We start from the raw sequence: 24,684 nt of genomic DNA on the forward strand, positions 1-24,684 counted from the left end.
GACCACCAGTGGAGTCTTCAGAGCTCATGTTGGTTGGATCAATCGCAGTTGGACATGCTGTACCATACATTAATCTTGACATAGAGATACCATTTTGGTTCTTGTCAAGTACAAAGGACAACCACCACCAACCACAAGAGAAAGAGGAGGAGGCTAGCTGGGATCCACTCTAGTTTTCTCTCCATCACCTTTTGGTACTTTCCTCCAGCAGATCAATCTCTAACCAGTCCCTGATTAGTCAGAACATCTGGGTTCAAATACCAACTGGCCTACTCACTACCTGTCTGATCTTTGGCAAAAAACCTTAGTGTGCCTCAGTATCCTCCTCTGTAAGATGTGGTGACTGGATCATCTCTGGATTCTCTTCCATGGCTAAATTCTATGATCCTCTCATCATATAAGGTAAGGGTGAGTATTTCCTTCAAGTTCAAAGGATTTGACTGGAGTGGATGTTGCAAATAAATGCAGAGGTTATGAGAGCAACACCACTAATCTGCCTCAGGGGGCTATGGTGTGGGTCAGTTAATGTTTTGCAGTAGCTAAGGTCTGCCATCACCGTTATTAACTCCTGGGTGAAATTGCGGCAAAATAACCCAACAGAGGAACCCAGACACCAACACAAATGCAGCTGTCATAGGGCTACTGTTAAATCCAATAAACCTAATGTGCTGACTCCCTTATTACCGTCAGTGGTTCTGTTCTTTCCCAGAAAAAGAGCTTTTCAGCCCATGGCAACAAGAGTCAATGGGACTCTGGTGATTAGGAAGACTCAATGACCCTTACATTTTGTTCCCTTCTTAGGCATTCCAAAGATGGCACGAAGAAAAGCCATATCCTCACAGCTTCCACCAGACTGCTTGGTTTCCCCACAAGCAAATGAATATTCAGCTTTGTGTGACTTGAGTTAACTGTGAGTCTTCACCCTATTGCTCAGAATCTAGGCAACTAAGCTAGAGATGCCCAGGTCTCCTCTGGCAATCTCCACCGTTAACTAACCTGGTCACCAGGCCCGATCCCTGGCACTGCAGGGCAGTACCCAAGAATGCTAGGAACTCCAGAAGTTACCTTGTTCCCGAGGTTGCCGTTGGCTTGTTTTGATAGTAGCAGAGCGACCATTTCTGCATGACCCTCTTGGGCCGCAAGGTGAAGGGGCGTCACACCTTGTACGGACTCAGCATTTGCAGACCCCCCATATTGTAGCAGGTTGCTGGCAAGCTCCATCTGGTTCTGTTTGGCTGCTATGTGTAGAGGGGTATAGCCATTCTGGAAAAGAAAAGAGACCTAGATAAGTCTCCTAGAAGCAATGGGACATGCAAAGTGGCTCCTTACATGGCAGCTCTTCCAAAGAGACTATCCATAGGTGGTATAGAGCTTAGAGTGCCAGTCTTGGAGTTGGGAGGACCTGGGTTCAAATTTGGCCTTAGATACTTCCTAATCACTTAATCCCATTTGTCTAGCCTTAAGAATTGTTATTAAGACAGAAAATAAGAGTTTAATTTAAAAATTTTTTTAATTGCTATCTTTTTATCTTTACTAATTGTCTTTTACTATCTTTAGTATCATTTCTACTACAAAGCAGAAGAGTAGTAAGAGCTAAGTACCTGGGGTTAAGTGACTTGCCCAAGGTCTGAGACCAAATTTGAACCCAGGATCTCCCATCGCAAAGCTTGGTTCTTGATTCACTGAGTCATCTTAGCATTTTCTCCTTCACTTTATTAAGTGTTGGCAATTAAAAAAAACCAGTAAATGAAACCTTGATTTGTAGTCTTTGCCTCTTTGTTGTTCAGTCATGTCTGACTGTGACCCCATTTGGGGTTTTCTTCCCAAAGATCCTGTCTTGTCCTTTTCTTCTCCAGTTCAATTTTTGAATGAGGAAACTGAGGCAAACAGGGTTAAGTAACTTGCCCAGAAGGGCAGTTAGCACAATGCAGAAAGCACTAGGTCTGGAGTTGGGCAAGTAATTTAAGGCCTGGATTTCCTAGCCCTTGCTGCTTTTCTGTCTTAGAACTGATACTAAGGCAGAAGGTAAGGGTTTAAAAAAAGGGACTTGCCCAGGGTCACACAGCCAGTGTGAGGCCAGATTTGAACTCAAATCTTCCCAATCTCCAGGCCCAGTGTTCTGTCCACTGTACTACCTAGTTGTCCCATACCTTTGCCTGAAACTTAGCAATCACTTCTCATGGTTTAAGCTGTATGTAGCACACTCTGGGTAAAAAAAAAGAACTTTACTGGAAAGCAACACTGAAGAGAGAATTTAAGACAATTGTAAGATTTTCCATTGAAAAGACAATGAAGAGGACAAGGACCAGGATGGAAGACTGTCAGTCAATTAGCTTTTATTAGGCACCTACTATGTACCAGGTACAGTACTAATCACTGCTCCCCAAGTACTTTTTTTTAAGCCTTTACCTTTAGTCTTAGAATCAATACTGTGTATTGGTTCCAAGGCAGAAGAGTGGTAAGGGCTAGGCAATGGGGGTCAAGTGACTTGCCCAGGGTCACACAGCTGAGAAGTGTCTGAGAGTAGATTTGACCCTGGGATCTTCTGTCTCTGGTTCTCAATCTACTGAGCCATCCATCGGCCCCCCACCGCCCCCCACTACTTTTTACACACATATTCACTTCTTCCTCTGAAGAAACACATAGAAAGAAATGCACAGGAGCAAAATCCACAGGCATTTTAATCAACATTAACACTGGATTCGTAAGTTGTTGGGGGGGGGGTTAAAAGCTATTTTGTGGTGCACACAAATTTGCATATGAAATTCTACAAAATTGTCAGACATGACTTTGTAAAGTGTTTTTTTTTTACCATGGAAACAAAAACCCATCTGTGTTGCGTTTGTGCTCTTTAAATATCATGAAACTGGCTCCTGTTTCTTTTATATAAGTGGGAGGGGAAGGGGCCCACTTTTTTATTTTTGGAGGCGAGAGTAAATCACTTTTCATGGGGTCTGAATGTTACGAATGGCAAGATTGGGTCTATGGCTGGAAGCCACAGCAGGGTCAGGGGTCTAGAGAGAGAATGGGACTTAGAGGGGAAACTTCAGGGCTGAATGACAGATATTCAATTAAAGAAACCAAAACAAGTAGTACGTCCATGGCAAGGGACAGTATGGAGAGCTGGCATTCGATTTGGAGGAGCTGGCTACATCTACCTTGGAGAGGGCAAGTTGTCGATTGGGTCCATGTGCTAGCAGACCAATGGATTGATCGGTTCTCTAAGCAGATGAGTCCATACCCCATAATCTAGCATTACACTATTTACTATTTAATATTGTTCTAACAAGTGTTTCTTGTGACGAGTCTTGTCTCCGGAACTAAGTGGAATCTCTCTGATCACAGGATTATGGGATTTTTAGGTTGAGAGGGCCCTGAGGGGCCATCTAATCCAACCTGAATCTGAAAAAATAGCATTCAGTGACATTCCTGATAAGTGTCAGGATGGTGCGATGGAAAGAATATGGACTTAGAGTCCAAAGACTTGGATTTGAATCTTGGACCATGGAGTCAATTATTCTCCTGAGTCTTCCTTTTCTCCCTCACAAAATAGTAAGTATGCTATCTACTTCATAGAATTGTTGTGACTAAAAGTGCTTTGCACACCTTAAAGTGTGTTCTAAAAATACGAATCATTCCTAAGTGGTTATCCAATCACTATTTAAGTACCTTCAGTGTTGGGAAGCTCATTACAAAGAATGAAACAATTCTACTTGCAATGAAATCAATCCATGACATCTTTGACAATTTTTGTCATTAAAAAATATTATAGATACCATTCTTGGTCACATTTCTTTCCTAACATATCCTCACCTAGTTACAAAAAAAAAAAAAGACGAGAAAAAGAAAGTTCAGCTAAACCAAATTCAGTCTGATCGTTTCCCACATCTGCAAAGAAGGGAGGGTGGTGCATTTTCTTATCTCTTCTTCAGGAAGAAGCTCGGTCATTATAATTACACAGACAGCTCTTATTATTGAAAAGTTCTAATTATGTTCAACTGAGATTTTTCTCCCTGCTAATTTCAACTCATCAGTTTTCTGGGACCAAGCAGAACTAATCTACTCATTCTTTTATATGACAACCCTTTAAATATTTGAAGACAGTTATCTTGTTTTCCCCGAGTCTTCTTTTTCAGTCCATATCTAGCCTTTTCCAGTTCTTTCAACCCATCTCCTCTAGAGCATGTTTCCCAGGTCCCTTCCCATCCTCATCATATTCTTCCTACAATATGATGCTGAGAACTGAATACAATACTGACAACAAGCATCTATTAGATGTTATCCAGGAGTTCTGACCAGAGTTTAGTATGCCTATTTCACTTCCTCTGGACATTAATACTTCTACTAATGTAATACAAGCCAAGGTAGAACAGTAAGGACTAGTCAATGGGGGCTAAGTGCCTTGCCCAGGGTCACATACCTAGGGAATGTCTGAGGCCTGAATTGAACCCAAGACCTCCTGTTTCTAGATCCAACTCTCTATCCACTGAGCCACCTAACTGCCCCATTTACTTTCATTAGTGAAAGTAACAGTTTGAAGAAATAAAGAGAAATAATTGCGAAAAGTTGAGTAGATCAGTTATTTCATAGGGTTATATAATCTCAGAGATGGAAGGAATCTCCAAAGTAATGTAGCCAAACTCCTCTCTGAAGCAGGAATCCCCCCTACAATATCCTCCACAAAGGACTGAGCATCTTCAGCAATGAGGAGCTCACTACCTCCTGATACTAGCCTATTCCGCTCTTGTTTCACTGCCATTGTTAGAAGTCTTTTTTTAGAGCAAGCCAAAACCTGACCCTGCAGTTGCCACCTAATGGCTTTTTATGGCTCAGAAGAACATAATAGCCTTTCTTTTAAATCCTTGAAGGCAGCTACCAAATCTTCCCAAGTCTTACTTTCTTTATACTAATTAACTCAAGTTTCTTCAAGCAGCCTTTGTGTGGAATAGTCTCAAAACTCCTTAATCTGTCTGAGGAACCTAGAGATTAAGTGATTTGTCCAGGTCAAAGGTATCCATCTTCCTGTCTTCAAACTCTATATTCTCTGTACTACACCAAGACTTCTCCGTTGAGTGTGTTACAGAAAGAAAATTCATGTGTTGCATAAGATACAAGAATTTATTTCATTTTAAGGAAAACCAACAAATAAATAATGTACCAGATTCATAAAGGCAGCATGGAATAGTGGGTAGTGAGCCAGTCTTCAAGTCAAGAGGACATGGGTTGGAGACGCAGCGAACTACTCAACTTGTCGATGTACTAGACCAGTGATGGTGAACCTTTTAGAGACTGAGTGTCCAAAACTACTCCCTCATCCTACATGTGAGCCACCCTTTTACCCCAGACAGGGGAGGGAGGAAGCGCTCCTATTGGGCTGCTGGGCAGAGGGGCAGGTGAAGTGAGAAATGTCCTCAAGCATGGTGGAGAGGAAGAGGGGAGCAGCTCCCCCTGGCATGTATTCCATAGGCTCACCAACACAGCACTAGGCAGTTCTCTAAGACTTGTTGAAGAGAAATTGAAAAGAAATTGCCAACTTGCATTGGCAGAAGTTTCCTTACTTAAGAAGGGTACTTACAACAAGGGTAGCTAGGTGGTCCAGTGGATAGCAGTGAACCTAGAGCAAGACTCATCTTCCCAAGTTCAAATCTGCTCTCAGATACTTATTAGCTGTGGGACCCTGGGAAAGTCACTTAATCTTTTTTGCCTTAGCTTCCTCATCTGTGAAATGAGCTAGAGAAGGAAATGGCAAACCACCTAGTATCTTTGCCAAGAAAACCCCAAATGAGGACATGAAGAATTGAAAATGACTGAACAACAATATCAATGAAATAACAGGTCCAGTCTCTATCTCTGCAAAACAGATACATTTAGGGGGCAATAATTATTCCAAATTACATGTTTTTTAAAATCCTTTACTTTATTTACAATGGATTAATTTTAGGTGTCTATATGCCTTTGACTAACAAACACACTGAGTGCATCTAAGAAATAATTCCATGTGCAAAACTTTGGCTTACCAATTTTTTTAAAGGAAAATATTTGTTATAGAAACTGAGTTTTATCTGTATGGCACATGGAAATCTGTTGTTGAAAAGCCTCTTTTCTACTCATTCTTAAAGAACAGTATCAATCATACTGAAGATTTTTAAATCCTGAAATTAAAAAGACTCAAGGTTCTCAAGCCTTCCAACTGCTGCCTACATTGCCCTCTCTCAGTAAGACCAGCAGATGTCCTGCTCCCTGGGAGTTAGGAATGGGCATGCTGCCAGGCAGGAAGAAAGGCAGGGAGGGATCTTACCCAAGCAGGGCTGTGTGGAGAGCCTCCTCGAGGGAGTAGAAGTTTCACAATCTCCAGATTATTGTGATGGACGGCAACATGGAGAGGGGTGAGGCCATTCTGCAGAGGGGAAAACAAACAACAAAAAGTCACACCACCCACTAGCTCATTTTCTACTGGGGATTCCTACAGTTAAGGTGAAAGTTGCCCTGAACAGGGAAAACTCACACTATAGGCTCCCTCTTCCTCCTTTCTTATTCACTGCCAAACAGATTAATCTGAAGCAAAACCAAGGTAAAATGAACACCCAGGGTAGCTCTGAAGAGGAAATGAAGCCAAGAATATCTATGAATGTAATTTGTACTGGGAGTTGGGGGCAGGGGGTGGGGAACCATCCTACTCTTGATTACATAATAGAGAAAACAGTGGTGGGGCTGAGGGGATTCTGGGCTGCTTTTCTGCGCAAGAGGCTCAGGTCTCCTTCTGTCTGTTGTTGAGCTTTGTATTTCTCACCCACCAACTGTCTCTCCCTGTCACTGTCCAACTGGCAATGCTAAGTGGGAGTTGTGTGCCAAAATGCAGAGCCCTGATTCACAATGCCCTCCGATTGATTTGGCATCAGATTGGGATTCTGATCTTGGCTTTGCCACTTACTAACTGTGTGACCATGGGCAAGTCAATTTCCTTGTCCAGGCCTTAGTTTGCCCATCTGTAAAATGGAGGAGGTAGAATAGACTTGGCTAAGGTCTTTTCTTCTTCTTTTTTTAAACCCTTACCTTCTGTCTTGGAATCAATACTGTATGTTGGTTCTAAGGCAGAAGAGTGGTAAGGGCTAGGCAATGGGGGTTAAGTGACTTGCCCAGGATCACAAAGCTGGGAAGTGTCTGAGGCCAGATTTGAACCTGGGACCTCCCATCTCCAGGGATGGCTTTCAATCCATTGAGCTACCCAGCTGTGCCACCCCCACCCCCTGTCTCTTCTGATCCCAACTATAGAGTATCCAATGAGGGGAATGGAGGTGGAGATAGAGATAGGAGGTATATTTTAAATTTAACATATTCTTGGAATATGCCAAAGAATGTGACTTGGAAAAGGGAGGGACCTTGTGAAATTCAAACTCACTTTTCCAGCTGCGTTTGGATGGGCGTCCCTCTCCAGCAGCAACTCAGCCACATTTACCTTTCCATATTTAGCAGCAACATGGAGAGGGGTAAATCCTTTCTGAGGAGAAACAAAGAACATCAGAATCCCACGGGGATGGAGCAACATTTTGGGAGAACACAAGGGATTGGAGAAAGGAAGGCCAGATGCTCTACAAAACTAGGCACCCCAAAGCCCATCAATTGGAGAATGGCTGAATAAGTTGTAGTACATGATTATGATGGCGTATGATTGTGCTATTAGAAATGATGAGCAGGATGATTTCAGAAAAGCCTGGGAAAACTTTTATGAACTGATACGAAGTGAAATGAGCACAACCAGGAGAACATTGTATAGAGCAATAGCAATATTGTAACAATGGTCAACTGTGAAAGACTCAGCTTTTCTGATCCAAGACAATTCCAAAGGACCCAAAATGAAAAATGCTATCTACCACCAGAGAGAGAATTAATGAACTCTAAATACAGATCGAAACATAGCTTTTTAAACTTTCTTTATGTTTTGGGTTTTTTTTTTTTGCAACTTGGTAAATATGGAAATACATTTTGCATGACTGCACATGTCTAATTAATATCATATTGTTTACTTTATCAATGGGTGGGAGAGGAGCAAGATTGAGGGAGAAAATTTAGAACTCAAAAATTTTAAGAAATGAATGTTAAAAATAAGTAATAATAACTAGATACCTCAGGTTCTTAGAGCACAGAGAAAGAGCTAGCTAATAAAGAAGTTAGAGGAACTGCCAATTGCTACCTTTGAGATGGGATCAAAAGCAGGTAGAAGATCACCAGGCTTCCTGCAAATCCTATTAACCATGCCATTGATTCATCACTTATTATATTCATCACATGATGCCTGGCAAGGTTATTTAACTTTTCCTGTGAATATGGGTCTCCCTCCCATCCCTAATCCAACAAACAGGCTGCTTTGGAATAAGATTATGTTTTGTGCCTCCTTTATATTTTCCTTAGAACCTAGCATAATGCTGTGCACTGAGTACATGGCCAATAATTCCCTGCTGAATGATGTATTGATTAATTCTATTGTACCATTCTGGAAAAGGACGATACCCATTCAGTTGACAAACTGGAGCATGTCCAGAGCAAAGTATACTTGTCTTTCCAATTAGTACGTAAGTTACTTGAAGGCATTTTTCTGTTTTCCTTTTTCACATTTTCATTGAATTTCTAGTGCCTAGCAGCAAGTTTAGCACATAGCAAGTGCTTAATTAATAAATGTGTATTGATTGACTAAGTGAGTCAATGAATAAAATGATGAAGACTGGCTAAAGAAATGGAGAAGTGCTTGTTTAGCCTGAAGATATGACATATATGGGGCCCAATAACTGTCTTTAAATGCTTGAAAGGCTATAATTTGGAAGAGCACTCAGACATGTTTTACTTGGCTCTAAAGGACAGAACCAAGACTAATAGGTAAAAGGCTCAGGAAGGCAGATTTGGTGCTTGGCATAAGGAAACACTTCCCAACAATTAGTAAATGAGTAGGTCATCTCCCAAGGTAGTCGAGTCTCCCATCATTGGAGGTGTTTAAGCCGAGGCTGGATGAACCTTCAAGAATGTGTAGATGGGATTTACACTTCATGTAGGGACTGGACTAGATGCCTTATGTCATCCCTTTCTAGCTCTCAGCTCCTAGGGCTGCCATGCCTGAGGATGCCAATTTTCCCCAGCTGCTCTCAGGATCACCAAGACAGCAGAGATGACTAGGCAGGGATCCCCCTCCCACACAGTCAGCCCAGCTACCCACTTGCCTATTTGTTTCTCAGAGAAAGAGATAAATACCTTGGTCATGCAAGCCTGAGAAGCTTCCTTTTCTAGTAGGGCCAAGGCTGTTTCCACATGGCCCTCTCGTGCTGTGATGTGCAAAGGGGTGTGTCCTGCAGTCGTGGCAAGGTTGGGGTTGGCATTATTTTCCAGGAGAAGTTTCACCATATTCGTATGGCCGATACGAGCTGCACAGTGAAGTGGGGTCTGGTCATCCTAAATGGGGAGAAAATAAATAGGTGAAGAGACAGGTGCTTTAGATGCCAGGCAGACTCCATCAGGGGCATGAAGAAAGAGAAAAGAGAGGTATTCTGTGTAATTTCATTCTTCCTTTGGGGCATTCATTCTGGATATCTACCTATCTTCTTTTCTTTCTTTCCTCCCTCTTTTCTTCCTTTCTCTTTCTGTCAATCTATCATCTTTCTATTTATCATTCTATCTCTATCATTTTTCTATCAGTATCTAGTGTTAATGGGGTTTGTTCAGTCCCAGGTATCTTTGAGTTACTCAGCCTGGATTCACTACTCCAATAGCACACTTCCAAGGGTCACAGTCCTCACAGAGCCAGACTTCTGCCACCAACAGGCTGAAAATCGAACCCTGGCCTTAATCGATTGGGCAAGTCTCTCAGTTATTCTATGACTCGCTCAAGTCTGGAGCATTTACTTCAAAGCAAGGGCTAGTCATTCTCAATCAAATGATATATGTTCTCATTATACTGAGAACCTATTTGCAGAAAGCTACCACTCTTTGTATTTCTGGAAGTCACCCCTTTCCTTTTGACCCCTTAGAATTTATAGTTTTTGTGGCAAGGGGGAAGCCAGAAAGATCTGATTTAAGTTTTGCCTCTGACTTGTACTGATTCTGTGATACTAGGCAAGTTATTTTACTTCTAAGTAGTCTAGACTAGCAGTGTTAAACTCAAAGAGAAATGGTCACTTAAGAAACTACAAATTAACATCATCTATGCTTTGTTACATTTTTTATTTATTTTGCATATTTCCCAATTTAAAAAACTTCTTACCTTCTGTCTGACAATACTGTGTATTAGTTCCAAGGCAGAAGAGCATTAACGGTTAGGCAATGGAAGTTCAGTGATTTGCCCTGTGTCACACTGCTAGGAAGCACACAGATTTGAACCCAGAATCTCCTGTCTCTAAGCCTGGCTCTCAATCCACTGAGTTACCTAGCTGCCCCCTTTCCCATTACATTTTAATATGGTTGAGAATTTTGCTGCATGCTGGTGTTTGCATTAATTTGATAACTGTTCTAGGCAACTTGCTAAGAATTTAAGTTGGGAAAAAAGTGCCTACTTCCATTGGTGAGGAAGTTCACTCATCTGGGAGTTCCCTCGAACAATGAAATCACAAATCCAAATCCATCCCTTGATTAAGGGCTATCAATAAAACCCGAGTCTGATGGAGGAAGAGCTCTATCTCTGGCTCTTTCTCTAACACTCCTTGATTGCCTCTTCTGTGAAATGAGAAGATTAGACTAGATGATCTCTAAGATCCCTTCCAGTTCTAAACACTAGGAGCTCCCAAGAGTTGCTCACAAAGTTGATCTCTCAATGTCTTTACACAATTTGAGTTAGAGTGATAGATAAGCTTTCTGTTGCAGATAACTGCTGTTGTGTATAGTCTTAGGAAGAAATGCAATTCACTGAAATGGACCCTCCATATTTCTTCAACTACCCACCTCCCTTTTTTTCCTTCTGAACTCACCTTGGCCTTGGCATTAACTTTGGCTTTGTTCTGGAGTAAATATTTGGCTACTTCTGTGTGTCCAGCTCTGGCTGCCATATGCAGTGGTGTCTCCACTTTCTGTATAGCAAAAATATTTCGTAAATATTTGTGGGTGGTTCATTCCCACAATGATACATAGTGAGCTCTCAAGATCTTCCTTATTGTATCTTGGGGACCTTATTCTTAAACAGTGGAGTTATTCCAGCAGACACCTCTTCTATTCTGAGAAGCCTCGTGAGGAAATTGATGTGTCCCCTTACCCAGAATACTGTGGACAAGGCTGGGGACAGACAGTCATGAAAAGATCAATGAGGGTTAAGAAGCTCATGGACATGGAGTCAAACATTATGCCCTGTTACAGAGTTATAGAGACCAGTTAGATGGTAATACAGTGAGGGCAAGCCTTTTAGAGACAGAGTGCCCAAACTGCAACCCTCACACCACCTGTGAGCCTCCCCCTCTCCCCCTGCCCCACCTCTGCCTTACCCCAGACAGGGGAGGGAGGAAGTGCTCCCATTGGACTGCTAGGCAGAGGGGTGGGTCATGTGAGAAATATCCTCAGGTGCACCTGGAGAGGGGGAAGGGGCAGCCTCATCCGGCACACATGCCATAGGTTTGCCAACAAGGATATGATACATATGCACAAGATGGCTGGGTAGGAAAACATGTTCTGAGTTTGGAAGCAATAGGACTTAAGCCATGGTGGACCAAGACAGAAGAGCAAGAGGAATGGAGGAACTTGGGGTATCAATTTATGATGATTTGCGTTGCACAAGGAATTAGCTAAGGTAGAGTGAGTTCATGGTGACCACTAGCCATGTTAATTATCTTTTGTCACTCCACCTCCAACTCAGTTTCTCTGCCATTTGACTGAAGGAAATTCAGTTCTGGACTTAGATATATCTATATTTTAGATATACTAAAAAGTATAAGTAAATGGATTTTGTTTTTCCTTTAAATGATTTCTTAAATTTTGTTTATGATTAAACATTAACAAACAGGAACATTTCATTATAAGAAAAAAGAGGAATTGTGTATGAAACCAGAAATCTTTAAAATGTACAGCTTACTTTAAATATACTTTGAAAGTGTACTACAGTAACCTACATAGGACATTCCCAAGCTGCTCTCCAGAACAAAAGACTGGCACTGCCCTCATCATTGCATTTATATTTCTGCACACCTCTGACGTTCAGAGGATCTTGCTGGATACCTAATTTGAAGGGAAGTCAGTATATAAAGGGTATCATGCTCCAGTCTGAAGTTGCTACTGTTCTAGGAATCATCCCCATATCCCAAGAGACATGATCTCACAAAGCTAATTAAAGGTCTTCCCTTGACTCTGGATGCTAAGATAACAAGCTCTAGACCTTACCACATTGGAGACATTAGGTGATGCTCCCCGCTGCAGAAGATTCTTCACGATGGGAAGGTGCCCCATGAAGGATGCTACATGTAGTGGGGTCAGTCCAGACTGCAACAAAGAAAATAAATGGAAGAACAAGTTCATTGTTTAGTTGGGCAAATGCCAAGTGGAGAGAATACATACTTTATATAACCTATGGTGGTGGCTTTTGAGGCTGGGGGAGATGGTCCCTGTTTCTTGGATATGTGTTTAATTTGCATTTTTATGCCTTGATGCCTCATAGGAGACAGTAGAGTATGAAATGGGGTGGTCTGGTAGCTTCTATATAGCAGAAGTGTAATAATAACAATAATAATAAGTAACATTTATATGGGCTGCTAGGTGGTGCAGTAGATAGAATAATGGCCCTGGAGTCAGGACCACCTGAGTTTGATTTTGGCCTCAAACACTTAATAGCCATATGCCCTGGACAAGTCACTTGATTCTGATTGCCTCAGTTTCCTTATCTGTAAAATGAGCTATTTGTCTTAGTTTCCTCATATATAAAATGAGCTAGAAAAGGAAATGGCAAACCATTCCAATATCTTTTCCAAGAAAAGCTGAAATGGGATCACATGACTTATTGACAAAACAACAACAAAACATTTTTATAGCACTTACTATATGCCAAGGAACACTACTAAGCATTTTTACAACTAACACCACATTTTATGCTCAGGGAGGCAGGTGCTATTATTATTCCCATTTTAAGAAGAGGAAACTAAGGTAAACAGAGGTTAAGTAGTTTGCCCAGCTTGTCCTTTGCATAAAGGATACTTCATCTTCTTTTAAGTAGGATTAGAAGGACAACCAGGCTGATGGGGAAGCATTGGTTATAGGACAAGATCAGTTTCCAGAGGGACTTGTCCTTGGAGAGAGACACTACGGCTTACTCCCAATGACTTTCTGTGCCTGGATGTGATAATAAACTAGGAGAATGAACCATCCACAATTTGGCTGAAATACCAACAGAACACTCAAGCTAACAGCCCGAGTGCCTGGAAGAGAACTGTGAACACTTTATGGAAGATATGGGAAAGGCCTTGATGGGACATGCTTCATCCCATCAGCAGAGAGATGTATCCACTGGAATGACCCACATCAATGGGAATCTCTCATGGACTGGTCTGCCTGATAACATCTATGTCCCTGAATTTCTGGGTTGTGGGCTTCATCTGGGGAAAGAGCTATAAAAATCTCCAAGAAAAGAATGCCATCACCTGCTGGAAAGTCCTTTAGAGTCTCACTGGGCTCTGATGGCTGAAAGGCAAATGTCCTACCTCTGTGACGGCATCTATGGAAGCTCCTGTCTTCAGCAGCAACTCCATCACGCGGATGTGATTCTTCTTACAGGCAATGTGTAAGGGCGTGAAGCCGTTCTACAACACAGTCAGACAGGAGATGCCCACACACCGATTCAAAAACACAGAATGTCACCTTGTGTCTAGACTGCAGCCTTCGCAGTCTTTCATAGAAAATTTCCACGTATGAAATGCAAATAGATGGAAATCATGTGGCATACAGGTAGGCCTCCCTTTATGCACCAAAATGCTTCTCAACTAGTTAGAATGATAATCATAATCTGTAGCCACAAAGTGCTTTTGTTAATTTAATCATATGTTTGCTATACCAGAGGAGATTGAGATGGGGGGGGTGCTTTCTAGGCTGGGTTTCCTTATCTCACCCAAGTTGACAGTAGGGTCATTCATGGACAGGAGCCCCATACTGATTGATAAAAGAAGTTCATCAGTTCTGTTTTTCTGACTTGAACCAGCTCATCCCTTTTTAGTTAGCCTGGTGGCACTTTATTCCTGGGGGCTCATCTAATTGGGGTTGGACTTAGTGTCGACATCTGATTAGCTCTTGACATACTGAAGCTCTGAACTCCTGAGCTCAAGTGATCCACCAACCTCATCCTCCCCAGCAGCAAGGATTACAGTAGACAGGGGTATGCTGGAGCTAGCTCAAATTCATGTGAAAGATGATTGTTAAATTTTCAGTGTGAGGATTTGTACCTCAGAAATTGGTCTGTACTTCAAATTGTGACATGATTTATTGGTCTTTGATCATACAGACTTAATAAAATGATGAGAAAAATGTCAATAATGCAGATTAAATTTAGAAGTGTGTGATGAGAGGGGCAGCTAGGTGGCTTAGTAGATAGAGAACCAGGTCTGGAAATAGGAGGTTCTGAATTCAAATCTAACATTTCTTAGCTGTATGACCCCCATTGTCATAGTCACTTAACGCCCATTGCCCAGCCCTTACCACTTTTCTGCTTTAGAACAAATACATAGTATTGATTCTAGGACGGAAGAAGTGTGTTACACATACATTCCACATACTCCCCAAGAGAACTGGATGTTAAATATTTGTCAGCACACCACTGATTACAAGCATGTGCCCCCAGCTGGGAACATGTTCTTTTAAGGAACCCCTTGCTAAATTTTTCTGTATAGCAAAGAATCCTTTCATAAACCAGATTATGTATCTCCCACATCCAATTTGAGAAGTTGTATAAATGGAAGGGTTTTGGCATAGGTCCATGCTGTAGAGAGACTCCCAATCACATAATGGAGGACCCCCAAATAATTTGAGGAACCCCTGAAAAGGGGGAGGAAAGCTATGCTTTAGATCTGGACTTCCTTCTAGTATCCAGGAGTTCTGAGAGCTGTGAGTCCCTTTGAAAAGAGCAAACATTTAGCCTAGGCACATCCCCAGAGAGTCAGAAACCACAGAAAGAGCCTGGAAATGTTTCTGTTCTCTGATTATAGCTCACCCTGGGAGGGGGCTTCCCCATGTGAACTGAGAACCAATGTGAAGGGTTTTAGGCCAGTCTGGCTGAAAACTTCACCCTGAATGAGGAGCATTTCATTCTCTGATATTGATCCAGGCTAGGACAATGATGTAAGACATTTGGGGTCTTTGGAACTCGAGGAGGAGGGCAACACAGTTCCCAATTGTCAGAGTCCTTTCAAATGTCCCCAAACTTACACCAAGACCTTAAATGCCATGGACATTTTAAAGGACAAAAACTCCCTTAGCCCTCACCCTTTTCCATAATCCTTCTACTCACCAGGGCTCTGGAGTTGGGTTTGGCCCCTTTGTCCAAAAGCACCTTGGCCACTCTATGGTGGCCACAGTGGGCCGCTACGTGGAGAGGCGTGAGGTGGTCCAGGGTGATGTCATCTATTTCTGCATTGTATTGGAGCAGAAGCCGCACACAGTCTAAATGGTCTCCCTGAGCTGCCATGTGGATAGGGGACAAGCCATTCTGAGTAAAGAGAGAAAAAAAAAAAAACATGGAGCTTCAAGACCTTTTCAACTTTACCTCCAAACATACCAAAGCAAGACCTCTACTCTAGCCCAGCTATCTACATCCCGGCTCTACTCCTGGCTTTGCCATCAATTATCTGTGGGATGTTAGTCCAATGACAAGCTCCTTCAGCCTTGGTTTCTTTGTAAATTGAGTGTTGGACTAGATGATCTCTAATGTCTATCATTGTCATCATCATCAACACTAGTGTTTCCGTAGCATCTTAATGTACTCCGTGATAGGTATTATTAGTAGTAATACAATGCAAGGGGAAAATGCCCAATAAATGCTTATTGGCTGAATGAAAGAACATCAGAGCTGCAAACAACTCCAGAGAGGCTCTATCCCAGGCCCTTTTTGTTTAGATGAAGAAATTTAGGCTGGAGAGGTAGAGTGACCCAGCCAAAGTCACAGAGGTGGTACGGCAACCTAGCTGGGACTTGCAACCAGATCTTCTGTCTCAGTCTGGCAGGTTGTTGTTGTTGTTGTTGTTGTGTTACTACTAGTAGTACTGTTACTACTACTGCTGCGGCTACAGCTACTATTGGTACTGCTACTATTCCTATTGCTACTACTACTGCTACTATTATTCCTCCTGCTATTGCTACTACTACTGCTACTGCTCCTCCTCCTCCTCCTCTTGCTACTTCTACTACTATTCTTCCTATTTCTGCTACTATTGATGCTACTACTACTACTACTATTAACGCTACTACTGCTGATACTCCTCCTCCTATTGATACTACTACTGCTACTACTACTACAATTGCTGCTATTGCTACTGTTTCTATTACCATTTATAAAGCACCTACTGTGTGTCAGGCACCGTGTTAAGTATTTTATAATTATTTCAATTTGATCCTTATAACAACCCTGGAAGGTAGATGCTACTATTAATCTGATTTTACAGGTGAGGAAACTGAGGAAGGTGGAGATAAAGACTTGCCCAGGGTCACACAGCTAGAAAGTATCTGAGGCCAGATTTGAACTTGGGTCTTTCTGACTCCAGGGCTAATGTGTTCCAGCAATACAAGATCTGTTTGGGTTTATGAATCTTGAGAAGAACATGTCTATATAAGTTTAACAAGGAAGCAAGCTAGCTACACGGCTATGGGTGTAGGCGGCAGGTTCTTAAAGGAGAAGGTTCAAAGACAAAAATGAAGTGGGCTGGGGTGGTGGAAAGAACACTGGGCTTTCTTTGTAGAGCACAGCTTTGCCTCTTGTTATCTATGGGAGCGAGCATGGTCTAGCACTGGTGGTGGTTGTTGTTCAGTCATGTCTGACTCTTTGTGACCCTATTTGGGGTTTTCTTGGCAAAGATATTGGAATGGTTTGCCATTTTCTTTTCCAGCTCATTTTACAAATGAAGAATTGAGGCAAACAAGGTTAAGGGACACTTGCCCAGGGCCATATAGCTAGTAAATGTCTGAAGCTAGATTTGAACTCAAACTTTCCTGATTCCAAGCTTGACTCTCTATCCACTGTGTCTCCTAGATGCCCAGAGTAGTGAATTCAAACTCAAATAGAAACAGAGGCAACTAAACTACATATAAGGATCCCTGTAGGCTGCATATTGCCTTTAAAAACCACATATTAGGGGGCAGCTGGGTGGCTTAGAGGATTGAGAGTCAGGCCTAGACATTGGAGGTCCTGAGTTCAAATCTGGCCTCAGACACTGCCCAGCTGTGTGACCCTGGACAAGTCACTTAATCCCCATTGCCTAGCCCTTAGTACTCTTCTGCCTTAGAACCAATACACAGTATTGAGTCTAAGATGGAAGGTAAGGGTTTTAAAAACACATATTAACATTATCTATGTCTTATTGTATTTTATTTATTTTGTTAAATATTTCTAAATTACATTTTAATTTGTATTCAGGCTACATTCAGGTGTGTGTTGTGGGCCAGTACCTGCCTATATGACATTTCTGGTGTAGGGTATAAGACATTAAACTTGGAGTCCTAAGTTCAAATCTAGACTTATACTTCTCATATAACCCTGGACAAGTCCCTTAAGCTGTCAATGCCTCCGTCTCCTCAACTGTAAAATGAGAAAGGGTGACTCAATGGACTTTAACATCTTTTCAAGTTCTAAACCTGTGATTCTAAGAATACTTGTAATTTCCTAGGATTTCTGTAAAGGAAACTTTTTGTAAATCTAAACAAGGTATATGGAGCTTAGTTATTATTTATAGTCCTTTGTCCCTTTCTTTATCCCCAGTTCTTAGCACAGTGTCTGGCACATAGGAAATGCTAAATAAATATTTATTGAATTGAATGTGCAGGGATAGAAAATCTGGGCACAACCTTCAGATTTTGACCTTGGAAAAGGTCCTTCCAACATGAAGGAGGCACACACCTTGGTTTTGGCCTGGATGGGTGCCCCGTGGTCCAGCAGGAGCTCTGAGATGCGCACATGCCCATTTCTAGCTGCACAGTGGAGAGGAGTCAATTCATCCTTTAAAACAAACAAACAAAAAACCCACCTGAATTATCAGAAGTCACTCAAACCAGACAATAATGAGCATCCCTATGGTCAACTTTCATTAATGTGAAGTGCCAGCAAATCCAGAGGGGCTATCTCTTTGCCTTCATCCACACTCCGGCCGGCCACACACTGGCTGGCCTTTTCTGGTGTATTATTAATTAGGTCACCAAGAGGACCCACTGCTCACCCAGAGAATCTGCCTTGAGTGCAAAAATCCCTCCCTGGCATTTCCACAGGCCAGCTCACTGGCAGGAGCAGCAAGAAGACAACCTACCTTGGTCCTGGTTTCTATCTCAGCCCCTCGATCCAGCAGGAGTCGTACCATGATCACGTTCCCCCTCCGAGAAGCAATGTGCAGGGGAGTTATGCCATTCTGGAAAGGATGAGCCAGAGAGGAGTCAGGGAGATAGTTAGACACAGACCCTGCGGCCCCAGAGACCTCAACAGGGATATGCTGCCATGCGGCAGCAGCTCAGATTCAATTTGCATCTAATGCAGAAGTCGAACATCCTTTAAATAAAATGTTTAAAACATTTATAAATCATGTAATCAGCAAACTTAACCATGTTAATCCACATTAAATTCAGCTGCAGCCAAGGCTGGAAAAAATGAGGTTGGAAGTTTCTTCCAATGACTGTTCCTTAGAAGTAGAATTCTCTCTTTTTTTAAGTCAAATTCTGGTCTGTAGCAGGGGCATGGTAGTGGGCTGCAAGAAATCCTTATTGCATAGATCTAGTAATATCACTCTTCCTTCCCCCCCCCAAACCCTTACCTTCCATCTTAGAATCAATGCCATATATTGTTCTAAGACAGAAAAATGGTAAGGGCTAGGTATTGGGGTAGATGACTTGCCCAGGATCACACAGCTAAGTAGTGTCTGAGATCAAATTTGAACTCAGGACCTCCCTCTATCCATTGAGCAACCTAGCTGCCTCTGATATTACTCTTCTGACAAACCTTCAATGACTCCATATGGTCTACCTAGCAAAGTTGAGACTTCTTTACATGGCATTCATGGCCACAATCTGTGTTCACCCTCCCTTTTCAGTTTTTCTATTACCTATTCCAGAAGTATCAAGGTGATGCAATGGATAGAGTGCTGAGCCTGGAGTCAAGAAGACTCATCTTTCTGAGTTCAAATCCAGCCTCAGCCACTTACTAGCTATGTGACCCTGGACAAGTCACTTAATCCATTTTGCCTCAGTTTCCTCATCTATAAAGGGAACTGGAGAAATAAATGGCAAACCATTCTAGTATCTTTGCCATGAAAACCCTAAATGGGGTCATAAAAAGTCAGACACTGAACAAACAGCCATATCAGCATCAATCACCTACTCCTCAGTGCCATCCTCTCGGCTTCTGCCAAACTATACTCTTCCCTATATCCTATACACGACCTGTCCCTTCCCACCTCCCCAAGCTCTATATGGAGACTATCAGCTCTCATGCCAGCACCTTCATTAAGCCTCTCTTAATCCTACCTTCCTGTTTCAGACCGCACACAGCCCTTTCTTCTTCGCTGATGTACTTATATATTATTCTCATATGTACTTATATAGTAATATATAAATATCACATAATTACTTATTAATTCTATAATAAATACTTGTTATATATATAATTCTATATTATATTCTATAGCCTATATATTACATGTTCTCTAATGTCTTTACATATTATTCTGTATTATAGTTGTGTCTGTGTGTGTTCTGTCCCTCGACAGATGGTAAGCTCCATCAAGGCAGGGATCTTGGTTCCTCTGAACTTTGCATTTCCCTCAGGGTCTAGTCCTATGCTCTTTGCATGATATTACACACTCTAAATGTTTGCTGAACTGGAATGAAAAAAATGAATGATAAAAAGAAACTCAGTTGTGTATGCCACTATGTCACAGGGAGAATGTGACTGAGTATCACCCAACAAAGCCAGTGGAAATCAAAGGGTTAAAGCCTAGAGAACTTGCCAGAAAGGATGAAAATGACTTCAGCAGGGACCAGAGATGTGCTCGATGATGAAGATAGCTTCCTGGTTAGTATTCCAGCTTCTAGTCTGTCCCCTCTCCAATCTATCCTTCACACAGTTCCTAAATTAATCCTTACCTTCTGTCTTAGAATCAATACTAAGTATCAGTTGCAAGATAGAAGAACAATAAGGGCTAGGCAATTGGGGTTAGGTGACTTGTCCAAGGTCACACAGCTAGGACGTGTCTATGGCCAGATTTTAACTTAGAAACTCAAGTAAATATACCTGGCTCTCTATCCATTGAGCCACCTAGCTGCCCCTAAATTCATATTTTTAGATAAATGAGTCTGATGATGCTATTCCCTTGCTCAGGAATCTTTAATAGCTCCCTATTGTCTCTAAGATAAAATCCCAACTTATTAGCTCACTACAAGACGACTTCCACCTGCCTTCCAGATTTATTTTACACTATCTCTTTTTTAGCTACAATATGTTCTACTGATCTACTATCTGTCCCTCAAATCTGGCATTCTATTGACACATCTTTTTTTTTTGCCCATTAAAAAGTTTAATTCTCCAAATTTGTGAAAATAACAATGACTTAGCAATGATCTTTGTAGTCATCCCCATTAGCTGCCACCATCATTAAGCTTGTTCCCATTGCAGTCATCTAAATCACAGTCATCTCCATCAATGTCACTTAGATCATGGTCCCCTTCATGGACAATGGTAATCTTGACACATATACTCCTTGCCTGGAATATACTCCCTCTTCACCTCCAATCCTTAGAATCCTCAGTTTTTCTCAGGTTTCAGCTCTGGTGTCAACTCCCATAGAAAGCTTTTTCTGTTCATCCCACCCCAAATTGTTTGTGCATTCTTCTTTCTCGAATGATCTTATATTTATTGATCTATGTCCATGTTGCATCCCTCTCTCCTAGTAGGATATAATCTCCACGAAGGCAGGGATTATTTCATTGGAATCTTTGTATTTCCAGAATCTAGAACAGTGCCTCACAAAGAATAGACCCTTAAAAATATGTATTCATTGAATGGAGAAATTGAAATATTCTCCAAGAAACAAGAACACTCAGACTCTCCTTAAAAGGTTGCCATATCCAATACAATGATCCCAGACAGTTCCCAAGGGCTTATGACAAAGAAAACTATTCACCAGCAAAGAAAGAATGGATGGAATCTGAATGCAGATCAAAACATACTATTTTCCTCTTTCTTTGTGTGTGTTTTTCTTTTTGGATTTTGGTTTAATAAGAATATTCTCTCACAACATGACCAATAGGGAAATATGTTTCACAAGATCACACATATATAACCTAGATTAAATTTTTTAAACCCTTACTTTCTCCCTTAAAATTAATACTATATATTGGTTCCAAGACATAAGAGTGTTAAGGGTTAGGCAATGGGGGTTAAGTGACTTGCCCAGGGTCTGAGTGTCTGAGGCCAGATTTGAACCTAGGACCTCTCGTCTCTACGCCTGGCTCTCAATCCATTGAGCTACCCAGCTACCCCTCCCCCCAGATTAAATTACTTACCATTTCAAGGAGAGAGAAGGAAGGGAGAAAGGGATACAATTTGGATATTATAATTTCAGGAAATGTATGTAAAAGATTATCACATGTAATTTCGATAATAAAGTATTAAATTAGAAAAAATTAGATGCATTTTAAAAAATAGAAAAATATTAAGTTAGAAAAAATTATGCCATCTAGGCTCCATTGTATTGATTGCAAGAAGAGTGGCAGTTAAGTCATTACCTGTGGAGTAAAGTTCACACTGGCTCCCCGATTTAGTAATAACTGGGCCACATTGAGGTTCTCATAGTGGGCTGCTATGTGGAGCGGGGTGAATCCTGTCTGTAGAATAAAGAGAAGAAAAACTGGTCAGTAGAGATTGACTTTCTTTTTTTTTTTTCTTTAAATCCTCACCTTCCATCTTGAAATCAATACTGTGTATTGGATCCAAGGCAAAAGAATGGTAAAGGGCTAGGCAATGGGGGTTAAATGACTTGCCCAGGGTCACACAGCTGGGAAGTGTCTGAGGCCTTTTAGAACCTAGGACCTCTCATCTCTAGGCCTGGCTCTCAAGCCACTGAGCCACCCAGCTGCCCCCTAGAGATTGACTTTCAACACTGCCATGGCACCTGGGGATGCTGGTTAAGATCAGAAGAGCTACCAATAATGCTAGAGATTGGGGCCAGACAAGAAATATTTCCTGGAGGGGGCCAGATGTTCACTGGTAGAGCTCTGTCCAGTGAGCTACAGAAACACAGCAAATAGCCTTTCTACGTTTATTTAGTGGTAGGTGGAATACCCTGGAAGTAATCATGGTATATTGAATCTTCTTCAGGATCCAAGATCTAAATGGGATGTTTTTCAACCCATTTCATGAACAGTTAGCTTGGTGGATTAGTGAATGGTGCCAACCACATTGAAAAGCAGGTAGGTGATGCAGCGGATAAAGCACTAGACTTGGAGTCAGGAAAATCTAAGTTCTAATCCAGCCTCCAACCCTTACTAGCTATGTGGCCCTCGAGAAGTCACTTAATCTCTCTTTGCCTCCATTTCCACAACTGTAAAATGGGGATCATAACAACATTCCTCTCTCAGGGTTGTTTTGAGGATTAAATGAGATAATATTTATAAAGAGCTTAGCAAGGTGCCTGGCACCTTGTAAGCACGTGATAAATACTGGCTTCTGTCCTTCCTAATAAAGCCAGGACAGGTAAGGGGGGTCTTTTCCTTCTTCTGTTGTCCTAGGGATTTGCCTGTTTTCACTGTCTTACCATGTTGTAAATGCATGTCTATAGTCACAAGGGGGAGCAGGAGGGAGAATATGAATGGTAAATCCATCCTGGATCCTGCAAAAATCACTCAGGGAACAGATCTGAAAGATGCTAAGTCAAAGCACAGAGTGCTGCATGCCTGAGAGGGACCTAATAAATGTGGAATGAATGAATGCAGTTAGTGGTATGAGCTCTCTCCACAAAGGCAACACTTCAGAAGGACAGGATGGCAGAGGGAAAGCAGAAAAGTCAATTCTCCTACTTACTCACTGTTTGACTTGGGTGAGCCATCTTTTGGAGCCTCAGTTCCCTCCTCTATAAAACTGGCAGAATAACGGAACCACCTACCTCACAGGGCTCTTGTGAGAAAAGCGCTTTCTAAAGTGCCAAATGTGGGATAAATACGTACTATCATGGTCCAGGGGTGGTCCGGGCCTATTGCTCCTCATTTCTAATCTCCACTCTAGCTCTGCACCTCTGCAAGCTGGGCAAAAGAGAAACTCAGCACCGAATCAGTCGTGTGGCCAAAAGGACCTGGCCGGACGCATTTGGGGGTGACACAGGGGGACAAGAAACACACCCTGCTTGTCAATGGTATTTCTACCCCAATTCTAATTGTAATTTATCCTTTAGGGGGCGTCCATTTGGGTGCTATATTTGCATGATATTCATCTTTGGTTTTGGACTGGGTTAATCCGTGCCCAATATCACCAACATTATTTGTAGGAAGGAGCCTCTAGACAGTGCCTCTGTTCCACAGATTTCATGGTCTGGAAATCTGAATTCGTTGGCTCTTACCTTGGACAGTACATCTGCATTTGGGTCATTCTGGAGCAGGACTGCAGCCGTCCTCGTGTCATCATTCCGGGCTGCGATGTGAAGGGCAGGCAGACGCACCTTTCCCTTTGTCCCATAGTTGATCAGGTGAGCCACCACGTTCTCATGGCCCTGCTGTAGTGCCACGGCCAATGGTGTGAAGCCATCCTGGCCAAAAGAGAGAAGGAGAAGATAAGCGGAGAAGGGTGCCTTACTACAGGGGTGACTTTGAGCAATTCACATGACTTCTCAGAGACTCAGTTTCCTCATCTGTAAAATAAGCGAGGTAGCCTTACAACTCTGAAAACTCGTCATGAATAATAATGAATAGAAATAACTGATTTTTAGAGCCAGAAGGGACTCTAGAGACAATCTAGAGCAACTACTCTTTTTGTTTTTTAAACTCTTTTCTTCCTTCTTAGAATCAATACTAAGTATTGGTTCCAAGGCAGAAGAGTAATAAGAGTTAGGAAATTAGGGTTAAGTAACTTTTCCAAGGTCACACAGCTAGGGAGTATCTGAGGTCAAGTTTGAATCCAGGACCTCCTAATTCTAGGTCTGGTTCTCCATTCTCTGAACCACCTCACTGTTCATAGCATCCATTCTTTTTAAAGACAAAGAGAAAGGCTCAGAGATGTGGTAGCTAGGAACAGTCAGGTATTGAACAGGAGAACTGGAAGCCACAGAATCACAGAACCTCAGGGTTTTAAGACACCTCAAAAGGGCCTATCTGATCCAACCCGTAAAGGAAGCAGTATGGTACAGTAGAAAGAACGTTGACTCTAGAGTCGAAGAATGTGGTTGCAAATCCCACTTTTGAGATTTATTCCCTATATGACCTTGGACAAGTTATTAAAGAACCCTGAGCCTTTTCCTCATCCATCCAACCTTATCCAGGTTCCTTCTATCTTTATGATTTTAGGAA

General features: G+C 41.9%; 1 protein-coding gene across 11 annotated transcripts in view; it reads right to left on the reverse strand.

Moving 5' to 3' along the window:
- The window catches only part of ANK1 (ankyrin 1), a 349,200-nt gene that overhangs the window by 74,298 nt on the left and 250,218 nt on the right, over positions 1-24,684 (reverse strand). For all 11 annotated transcript variants that reach the window (XM_056813585.1, XM_056813579.1, XM_056813576.1 and 8 more), the window contains 12 exons: positions 23,742-23,927; positions 21,916-22,014; positions 18,450-18,548; positions 18,047-18,145; positions 15,449-15,646; positions 13,653-13,751; positions 12,343-12,441; positions 10,947-11,045; positions 9,241-9,438; positions 7,400-7,498; positions 6,299-6,397; positions 1,066-1,263 (listed from right to left, as the gene is read on the reverse strand). In XM_056813585.1, the coding sequence (XP_056669563.1) occupies positions 1,066-1,263; positions 6,299-6,397; positions 7,400-7,498; positions 9,241-9,438; positions 10,947-11,045; positions 12,343-12,441; positions 13,653-13,751; positions 15,449-15,646; positions 18,047-18,145; positions 18,450-18,548; positions 21,916-22,014; positions 23,742-23,927 (1,572 nt within the window). The remainder of the gene's footprint in view (positions 1-1,065; positions 1,264-6,298; positions 6,398-7,399; positions 7,499-9,240; positions 9,439-10,946; positions 11,046-12,342; positions 12,442-13,652; positions 13,752-15,448; positions 15,647-18,046; positions 18,146-18,449; positions 18,549-21,915; positions 22,015-23,741; positions 23,928-24,684) is intronic.

The sequence above is a fragment of the Monodelphis domestica genome, chromosome 1 (genome assembly GCF_027887165.1).
Source record: "Monodelphis domestica isolate mMonDom1 chromosome 1, mMonDom1.pri, whole genome shotgun sequence".
In the NCBI taxonomy this organism is placed as follows: Eukaryota; Metazoa; Chordata; class Mammalia; order Didelphimorphia; family Didelphidae; genus Monodelphis; species Monodelphis domestica.